The 10,833-nt window shown below is 45.0% G+C and overlaps 1 protein-coding gene across 1 annotated transcript; it reads left to right on the forward strand.

Moving 5' to 3' along the window:
• Positions 1-238: 238 nt before the first annotated feature.
• dact3a (dishevelled-binding antagonist of beta-catenin 3a) lies at positions 239-9,456 on the forward strand. Its single transcript, XM_067228567.1, has 4 exons — positions 239-554; positions 5,112-5,214; positions 6,198-7,085; positions 7,261-9,456. Exons 1-4 carry the CDS (start codon positions 321-323, stop codon positions 7,686-7,688), a joined length of 1,653 nt encoding a protein of 550 aa, XP_067084668.1. The 5' UTR covers positions 239-320; the 3' UTR covers positions 7,689-9,456.
• Positions 9,457-10,833: the final 1,377 nt, after the last annotated feature.

Here is a 10,833-nt window from a genome sequence, read left to right on the forward strand (position 1 = left end):
TCTCATAGATTATTTCGTGCTACAGTGAAACGTCCAATCACATTTTGATTTAAGAATAGGGACGGAATGTTGTATGAATATAAATTATTGTCGGCCCGAGATTACCAAGAGACGCTGCTGGGGCCGCCTACCACTGACAGCTGAACTGAAACCTCAAAATTGTGCAGCAAAGTGGTAGAACTGGGCACAGCTGCATGTTGCTTCTGAGTACGAACATGGATGTAAAGAAAAGGCGTTAATTTAATTAGAATAGTCCCATAGCCTTTTAACAACTGTGGAAAAAAACGATTAGGCTACATTGAACGGGAAACGAAAATAGAATGTACCGTGGGTTTTCAATTCAAGTTCTTGCGGAGCGAAGTCGGAACAAGGAGCGTCTGAAGGCAAGTTTAGCCGGGTTATGTGAGTTGGAACTGCTTAAACAACGGCAGGAGTGCCTGGTGTTGGGTGCACTGTCCCTCGGGGACACTGTCCACGGCCCCGATGGTTGGCAGCCCGCTCGTTATAACTCAGATAAACCCTCATGCTCCAAGAACGACAATCGGTATCAGCCGGTAAGAAATATTTAACTGGGAACTTTTCTCTCTCTTTATGAATAGCACAACTTACTTATGAGCACGACTCTTAAATCCTACATTTTGCTGTGTTGCCTTCAAACTCCCATCTTGTCGTTGATATGAATGAATGTAGATATTTGGGTCCGAGGTGCCCCGCGGTGCAGAATGATCGTGACCATTTAAGGCAAATTTGGTGTATCCACTAGGTAGATCGCCGACATTCTCAGCACACTTTTGTAATCGCCAAGTAACTGTCCATGCCATCTAAATCTTCAGTTGTGAATAAGACACATGCTCCCAAAAAATGTCTGTCTGCACTGACTTTTACATTACATGTAGGCCTAACATTTGTGTTATTGATTGGGTGTAATCGAAAAGTGTATTTCCAACATATTGAACAAAGAATGTACGCTAGGCCTACATGTTGCATTTAGACCATGGATCAGCCGTTTGGTTATCCCAGTTTCACCCTCACCAAGCCTAGCTACAGTAAACTCTGCAGCGGTCTTGGGTGGTCCATCGTATTGCAGAACTGGCAACCATTCAACCATTCCAGGAGTTTGTCTCACGCGGCTCTTCGTGTGCCTCTCCTCTAAACCAAAGACGGTCTTATGGGCCGTTGATAAAGAGGAGTTTAATAGAGTTGAAATAATGAATAATACATTTTTTAAACGCCTGTGACACCAAAATGGACGTTTCACGTAATTAACCCCCATACATTTAGATTATAGCGTTCTTGGGTGCAAAGTGAGAAATTGTTCACATTTTCAACATACGGATTCAAATCTAACCTGTAACCGCTGCTTTTCATACTAACATACGCCTCAATTTAGTTATCAAAGAAATAAGGGTTTTAAAGGAAAAATAAAATAACGACTTAGCAATTTGTTGGCCATTGTAGATACATGTCACAGTGTTTGCAAAATGTGTGTGTGTGTGTGTGTGAGCAGACTGCCAGGTTCATTCCTGTGGATGTGGTGCTGAAAACAATATGACATCAGACAACAGCTGTGAAAGCAATGCCCTAGCTGCAAAACAACTGTGTGTGTCAAAGCAGTTTCCCTGTAGGCCTATACTGATTGGAATAGTTTATGATTTAGAAATTAACGAAATAATTAGTGTTAAACCTTTTGACTTTGAATTTCAAATTGACTTTGCTGGTCAATTTGAAATTCTTTAATTGGTTAGATTATAAGTGTTAATGTTTCTTGCGGTGGTGGACTGTACTGTAAGAACCACCAGAATGCAGCCATGTGTTTCCTGGGCCTCCTGGTGAAATACACTGTGTATGCTTTCTAATCCTGGCTCTGTTGGGGAAACACGGTGGAGCATCAAGATTGAGTGTAGAGTCTAAGCAGGGGGTAAGATGGGGGGGGTGGACGTGATATTCCCACCCATGGATTTCAACCTTCCCTTCCAGGAAGATCCATGGGGTTTAGCTGGGTCGCCTGGGTCTAGATGAGCTGTACTGCTTGGCTACGAGGTGGAAGACCTAGGAACTCACAATGAACCTGCTAGATAGACGGTTAGCAAAGAACCTATATTGGAACCTATATTGTTCTTCTATGCTCTTAGCACGTCTCCCAGTAAACTATGGCATAGAGTGTTAATTATTGATGCACACAAAAGGTTTGATAGCCAAGGATTCCTGTGGGAGGTTTGAGAGGAGTGAGTGACTGGATGGGAAGTTTGTGTGGTGAGAGGCTACACAGCTGCTACCAATACCATGTTGTGTTCCATGGACAGGAAGTGTGGTGGGGAGGTGGATTATATCTGGTAAAATGACAGACACTAAATGACTTTAGTGTCTGTATTTTATGACAATTGCTAAGAGGATGATTTGGTGAAAGATACAAGCATCATTGATTACATCTTTTATCCGAGTTACTGTTGGAGAAAGGAAATGTCTTGATTTCATGTGTTTTTGTATGTGTGCATGTGTTTGTGTCTTTGTGCATGTGACTGTGTGTGTGCATGCGTACAGGGGTGTGCATGCGTTTGTTTATGATTTTTATAAAATCTAAATGATTCAGCAAAATGATCAATTCATTCAATGTTGCTCAATTCAGCTACATCATCCTGACTCCTAGGTCTCATGACTATACTGTATTTTACATTTACATTTAGTCATTTAGCAGACGCTCTTATCCAGAGCGACTTACAGTAAGTACAGGGACGTTCCCCCAATGCAAGTATGGTGAAGTGCCTTGCCCAAGGACACAACGTCATTTGACACAGCCAGAATCGAACCAGCGACCTTCTGATTACAAGCCCGACTCCCTCACTGCTCAGCCACCTGACTCCCAAATGTAAATGTAAATGTATACTGTATTTTGATGGAGAAGAATATATTACATTCACATTTATTCATTTAGCAGATGCTTTTATCCAAAGCGTCTTCCAAGAGAGAGCTTTACAAAAGTGCATAGGTCACTGATCATAACAACGAGATAGCCCCAAACATTGCGAGTAGCCAAAACATGAAGCATACATTGTGAAAAAACAAATATGTGCCAAAGGCAAGAACCATAAGAGCACGTATCAGAATCAGAATTCGGTTTATTCTCCATGTATGTTATACAAACACGGAATTTACTGTGGCAGGGAGGTGCAAAACACTAAACATGTAAAAAGCTTAAATTAAGTAATTTCCGAAGAACTAAACAATCTAAGAATACAACAATTTAAATATAAAATAAAATATATATAAAAATAAGAAAAAAAAATTGTTTAACAAGTTACAATTAAACAACATGAACCTCAAAAGTGCAAGAATGTACCTGTAGAAAAGCAAGCAACAATAATATATTTCACAGCGAGTACAAGAATTTTAAATCAGTTACAACTAACAAGAGAAACAAGTCTCTCAATAAGAGTCATTGTGATCCTGGAGGAAACCAACATCAGGTCCAGCAAATCATTCCTAAGTACCTTTATACTCCCGGAACAGGTGCGTCGTGAGCCTTTTCTTGAAGGTGGGGAGACAGTCAGTGTCTCTGATGGAGGTGGGGAGTTGATTCCACCATTGGGGGGCCAGACAGGAGAAGTGATTGGGTTGGGACTGGACGCTCTTGAGCAGTGGGACCACCAGACGGTTGTCAGAAGAAGACCGTAGGTGGTGGGGTGGGGGTGTAAGTCTGGAGGAGAGCCTTGATGTAGTCGGGTGCAGTCCCGTTCATCGCTCGGAAGGTCAGTACCAGGGTTTTAAATCTGATATGGGCCGTGATGGGAAGCCAGTGAAGGGAGATGAGGAGCGGGGTAACATGGGAGCGTCTGGGTAGATTGAAGACCAGATGGGCTGCTGTGTTCTGAATCCTCTGGAGAGGGCGGGTTGCGCATGCTGGGAGACCGGCGAGCAGCGAGTTGCAGTAGTCCAACTTTGAGAGGACAAGTGCTTGGACTAGCAGCAATGCTCAGACAGGTATCTCCTGATCTTCCGGATGTTGTAGAGGGTGAATCTACACGACCGGAAGACTGCAGCAATGTGGGCTGTGAGGGAGAGCTCGTCATCCATGGTAACCCCGAGGTTCCTGGCAGAGGATGAAGGGGTCACCGTCGCAGATCCCAGGGTGATTGAGAGATCGTGGGAGAGTAACTTAATGAATTGTCCACATTCTACTGTTGATTTTTTTTTTCAGTATTTTCATATGTATTTATTATCTACCATTTGGTTCAGAGTCCAAGGCAAATAAAGTGTTACCCCAATTATGAGAGAATCATTTACCTATTTAATAAAAGGCACTATAATATGTTGTTACATTCCGAAATGTTTTGGTCTATTGGCTGAGGTTCTCATCTTGGAATGGGATTGGGTCTTTCTGTAGCTAGACCTCTCTAGGCTATGGAAAGGTCTGTAGTATATGGAGAGGTCTGGTCATTGGGATTATATACAGCTCCACCTCTCAGTGGGAAGTGTGTGTGTGCGTTCAGGGGAAACAAGTATCCATTGATGCAGTGTGGTCTCATGAGTTGCTCCTGAACCTAAACACAGGCCCTTTCATCCAATACATGCCTGACATTAGTTTCACAACACACACTCACTCTCTCGCCTTTTATACTGTATGTATTTTGTTGCATACATTTTAAATGCTATTTATGTGTTAATGCAGGACTTGATTTGACTCCTTTTTGTGGAAATAAAGAAATGCTCATGTGTGTAGTCAACACATTCAAATCCCTGCTCATCACATTTTGGCGCTTCTGGGGCCGAACCCCCCAGCATTTTGCGTACTACGTTGATGTGGGATTTAGGGTTATGGTTTGGGTTATTATGATTAGAGATAGGGTCAGGTGTATGGCAAGGGTTATGGTCTGGTTAAGTTTAATATGCTGAAAGTTCTTCCCATGGGGCATTATATGACACTTTTAGACTGAGAACAGGCATGTACAGTATATACTGGAATCAGTTTAATATATATATATATATATATATATATATAAGTATGAGGTTTGCTCTCTGTTCCAACCACATAATGATGAAGCACAAATGCTAGTAACCACCATCATCATACAACAGACTCTCCTTCACCCTCCTCTCTGGCCCTCATGCCCCAGGGCCTTCGTGGGTCTTACTGGGGGCTGATCGCCTTCCTGGAGCGCCAGGTAGATGTGCTGAGGGTGGACACCAGCCCCGCAGAGCCCCCCATGCCCAGCTTAGGTAAGATCCCCAACACAATGTATCGGATCGCATTCACAATAGATCTACTTACAAACCCATTGTGGACCCATTTTCCCTCATTCAGAGAAATTCTGTAAAGAAGACCAATCAAGAATCACAGAAAGTACAACAAAAGGAACCAGTTGTTTCTTTCATGCTAGAGTCACGGTTCTTGTTTTATCAAGAACAGTGAGCAAAACATTGATTGCATAACCAATAACTATGTTCACCAGCAGTAAATTGATTTAACTTCTAAAGGGTCTCTAGATCAGACAGATATTAGTATTTTGTGTGTATGAACTGCACTGGAAGAAATTAATCTGGGTCATCAACCTTTGCTGTTTTGATCATGGTCTTGTTTGTGTGTATTTATGGTTTGCGTGTATTCATGCAGATTTCAATGAACTGAGTGAAGGCATGACCAGAGAAATGCTTATGCTCTACGCCAACAACAGAGAAATGCTCTACGCCAACAACAGACTCAAATCTGCTGGTGAGTGATGGCACACACCATTTTGTTCTCTTACACTGAGTGTGTAAATCAGTAGGAATGCCTTGGTAATAGTGAGCTGTGGCCCTCTATCAGAACAGCATGGACTCACCAGGGTACGGACTCAAGGGTTAGGGTTTCTAACTTGAACTCTTCAAGGTGGAAGCGTTCCACAGGTGCAGGTCCATGTTGACTCCAGTGCTTCCCACTCTTGTAATGTTGGAATCCAGTTTCACACCTGACTTTGTAAACCTGGAAGTTGGAGCTTCCGATGCCATCAGTTTTACAGTTGGCACATGTTTCTTTTCTGTATGTCTAGGGGAAGTTTCCATTGCACCTCAGGATGGACAGCTAGACTCTCTGTCCCACGCATCTGCCCTGCACTCTTTCTCAGTCCCATGTGCCTCTGGCGATGGGATCGCTGAGAAGGCCACGGAATGCCAAGAGGAGTCTTGGCCCTGTGTGCCCCAAGATGGACCTGGGAATGTGGAAGAGGATTTGGAGATGGTGATGGGGGAGATGAGGAAAAGTAAGCCTACAGAAGATTACTACTGCCAAGCCAAGAATGTGGAGACCTACATCCTGGGCCTGATCCACCGCAGCCCCATGCCTTCACCGCTCAGGCCCAGCAAGCCCCGCACAAGCCTGGTACACGATGGCGTCACCATGGTTCGGAAGAGCAGCTTCTGTTGCAAAGAAGGCCAGGACCAGCATCTGCTGCCCCTGAGCTGCAGAGCAGAGGGCCTGTCTCCCTGGGCTAGCAGCAGTCTGGACCAGGAGCCCTATGAGCTACTGCCTCTGCATGAGGATGTCCTTGTCAATCATCTTCACCAACAACAGCTACCACCACCCCTTCAGCCAGGTCGCTATCCCAGGACCAGAAAGCCTTCCCTGATCAATAACCCACACTCTGCCTCCCTGGACAGTCCACTCTCCTGCCGATCCACTGCCAATCAGGACCCCAGCAGCAGTGAGCCTGACTCACCCCATCACCACTCTCATCAGGCCCGTTCTTCACCGCCCCTGCCTGACCAGAAACTGGTAAACGCCCAGTACATCCCTGCCTATCCATGCCAGGCACCTACACGTTCGTTTGCTCGTGCCCTACTCCACTCCCACCGGCCCCCTGGAGGGCCCAAATCCAGCCAAAGTGCCTTTCCTCCAGAGAGAAGCAGCATCCAACAACAGCAGCAACTTCCACCTCCCCTCCAGATGCAGTCCAAGTCCAGAGGTGTACCCAAAAAATTTCGCTTTAGTGAGGAGAGACCTGCCTTCAAGAAGCCTGGGAAACGAGCATGCCGATCGCAGTCGGAGAACAGCCTTCTGGGACAGAGAAGTGTGCCTGAGCACAAGTACAACACATTGGAAAAGGATGGAGGAAGTGGACAAGGAGGAGGGGGGGGGGGGAGGAGGGGGAGAAGGAGGAGGTCGTGGAGGTCAAACCCGAGGGAAGAAGCCTCAGCTAAGCAGTGGGGGTGGTGGTGCCAGTAGCTACCGACGCTGGCTTTCTACCTTGGAGTTGAGCCAGGATGAACAGCTGCCTGGCCTGCCTCTAGCTCCTGCTGCTGCCAGCCAGCTGGAATCAGGAATCTCCCGGCGCAACCGTAAAGCAAGGTCTGGACCTCCGAAATGCGCCTATGCCGTCTCCCATCCTCCTCTCCACATGGAACACATGGAGAGGGAGCGGGCTCCCCTTGGCCGGCCTGCAGATTGCTGCACCCTCCCAGACCACAGGGAGTCTGAGTCCAGCATCAGTGAGGTAGACTCCCCAGCCTCCAGCTCCCTCTCCAGCGACTCTGACGAGAGCAGCGGCTTCGTGTGGCCCCAGCAGCTGCACCTCCATTTGGCGCTCCCTTCTCCTGCAGGCCCTTCTGAAGCATCTCTGCAGCCCAAAGCCTTTGTCAAGATTAAAGCCTCGCATGCACTCAAGAAGAAGATCCTGCGCTTCCACACGGGCTCGCTCAAGGTCATGACTACAGTTTGACTCAAGGCCTGTGTGGACAGCAGGGTTAGGAGACATCGCACATCCGTGTTGTATGATTTGCTGGACCACTGCAGTGTGAAACATACAGTGGACTATGGACTACACAGCTTGAGGTTTGAAGGAACTTGAAGGAATTTCAGTGCTGCCACATTGATATCAGAAAGCAACTCAACAAAGAAACTGAGCTGACCACTGTTCCCTTATTGGCTCTGCTCTGACCCAATACAACAATCTCAGAGACAAGGGTCTATAGCATGAGTTTGCTGTTGTATTGTACACAGTGTGGTTGCCCAGGTTGTAGGTATGCATAATGAAAACACAGGACTATTCCAAATGGAACCCCATAAGCCTGACTCCTCAGATGAAAATGACTCCCTGACTCCTCAGATGATAATGACTCCTCAGATGAAAATGACTCCCTGACTCTTCAGATGAAGATGACTTCCTGACTACAAAGATGAAGATGACTCTTGGACAAAACAGAACAGTGAAACTGCGTAATGTTTTAGGATGAACCTGTCCAGGGAATCACACAGTGTTTGCTTATCTATCTTATGTCATGTATTTGTCCTGGAGACCCATTTAAAATGTTTGGGGTTTGGTAAGTTATACCATGTTACATGTGACAGTCTCATTTGCATTTTTGACAAGTTGATAGGGTTAATAACAGCCTTTCCTTTTTTGTTATTGGTCCCATTTGCAAAATATAAGGCACTGTATATTCACATGCATTATTAGTAAACAGACATTCCCCCATCCATTGGCCTCTTCCATCTCTCTCCTTCATCCCTCCATCTCTCTCCTTCATCCCTCCATCTCTCTCCTTAATCCCTCCATCTGGTTTAAGTTAAATCCCTGTTCCCTCCAGGGCAAAGGACCTGAAATATGTTCTAAAAGCAGAGAAAGACAGGAGAGTAAGAGAGGAGTAGGGGAGGAGAAGGAGAAGGGAGGAAGAGGGGAGAAGGAAGGGGGGAGGAAGAAGGGGGAGGAGCATGACCAGTCTACAATGGGCTGGAGGAGGAAATCCAAACCAGAAAAGCGAAAACAAACAGAGAGGCTAAAAGGAGAAAAAAAAGTACAGAGTGAAGCTGAAAGGAGTCAGCAAGCACATCTGGCTTTGCTTACGGACAAGCAGGAAAACGAGCCTGGAGAGCAAGATGGCGTGGTGACGGTGGTTGAAAATGGAGAAAGGAAAGCACTTGGTCGGAGTGATTGACCTATTTTCTACATTTCTTTCTTTTGTGTTGCTTTCTTAGTCTTGCTTTTAACTATGATGAGTTTGCACTTGGTGTAGCCTGCTCCCTCTCTGTTCCCTCTCTCTCCTCTCAGCTCTCTCTCTGCTCACCCCTGTTCCCTCCCTCTCTCTCAGCTTTGCTCTCTCTCTCTCCTCACCCCTGTTCTCTCCCTCTCTCTCAGCTTTGCTCTCTCTCTCTCTCTCCTCACCCCTGTTCCCTCCCTCTCTCTCAGCTTTGCTCTCTCTCTCTCTCCTCACCCCTGTTCCCTCCCTCTCTCTCAGCTTTGCTCTCTCTCCTCACCCCTGTTCCCTCCCTCTCTCTCAGCTTTGCTCTCTCTCTCTCTCCTCACCCCTGTTCCCTCTCTCTCCTGGATGGAGGAAGTGGACATGGAGGGGGAGGAGGAGGGGGAGGAGGAGGGGGTCGTGGAGGTCAAACCCGAGGGAAGAAGCCTCAGCTTCTAAATTTTTTACTTTTCTTACAGTTTAGAGCAGTGTAATTGTTTGCCGTGATAATTAAATGCTAGTGTGATAATAAATGACAATTTCAAATAATACAAACTGACATGATGTATTGTATTTAATGCAGGAGTTTTTCTTTTTTAAATATTATCTGCCACACAAACGTGCAATTCCCTTCTATTCTACTCAAATTTATTTTGGCTGGTTTAGATGCACTAAGATTTCTTCCTGATGAAAAAACACTCCTACCCCGAAGACACAGTCCGGAAATGAACAAACGGTTTCTGTTTCCACTGCTGAGCCGCAACAGTCCCGATGCGTGGCCACGAGAAAATGAACGAATCGTTCACGAACGACACATCACTGCTTTCCAATACTGTTGATTTTGGGGCTTCCTGAAATGCTTCAAGTAATACACAAACACAAAAAAATGAATTTAAGTTGGCCTATTAGCTGATCCCAGGGACATGTTCCATAAAGCACACTCAAAAATGGGGATTAAAGTCCCAAACCTAGCACGAGTGAACCTAAAAAATCAGTCAGGGATAAAGTTCCACAAAGCCCTGTTCTAGTTCATGCAATGAATCAACTAATTAGAACCAGGTTTAAGTAATAAAGATAATTGCTTGTGCACACTATTCTTAACCCTCGTGCTGCCTTCGGGTCACATGACCCAAAGGTTCATAACGAACCATTGTTGTGTTTACCCAATTTTACCCAATACAAAAACAAATAAAAATAATTTTCTTTTAACCATTCCAATGTGGGGGGTCTGAGACAGCCCGACAGTTAAAAGAAAACGCTTCACTTTGTTTTTGTATGAGGTAAATTTGTCGCAATACGACGGTGGGTCACAATGACTGATGGGTCAGAATGACCCGAAGATAACACAAGGGTTAAGCAGCCCGAGAGGTAGAACATGGATCATGTCGATCCACCATGGCAGAAATACGCTTGAATGACGTAAGATTTTAGTTACATTTCTGCCCTGGGAGAGCAATCCCCTGCACACATCTGTGGAGGCATAATTACCAGATATTTATATTTCCATGATGTATGCTAAACTATTCAAATTGAAGGAAAATATTAATGAGTTGTATTTATTTATTTGTTTACGTTGTTATGGCAACACACAAACAACTGTGTTGCTGCAATTATTTAAAGCATTTTCTAATCGTTTTTATATTGCTTATGAAATAATGATTTTTATCATGTGTCCAGTAGCTTTAGTATCTCAAAACAATTTCAGGTGTTAAAGATGCTAAAGTTGATGGTCTCCAGGGAGAAGAAGGATGCATTTTCAACATTCTTGTTCCAAAACAAAGGCCAGTATTACTAAAGTAAAAGTAGTCACAGCAGGAAGGTTAGTGGGATGCCCAAGGTGCATGCTTGTAAACTCCTCATACTCTTTCATCAAATACTATGATTGGGTATATGGGATGAGACTAACAT

This window comes from Osmerus mordax, chromosome 25 (assembly GCF_038355195.1).
Source record: "Osmerus mordax isolate fOsmMor3 chromosome 25, fOsmMor3.pri, whole genome shotgun sequence".
Classification (NCBI taxonomy): Eukaryota; Metazoa; Chordata; class Actinopteri; order Osmeriformes; family Osmeridae; genus Osmerus; species Osmerus mordax.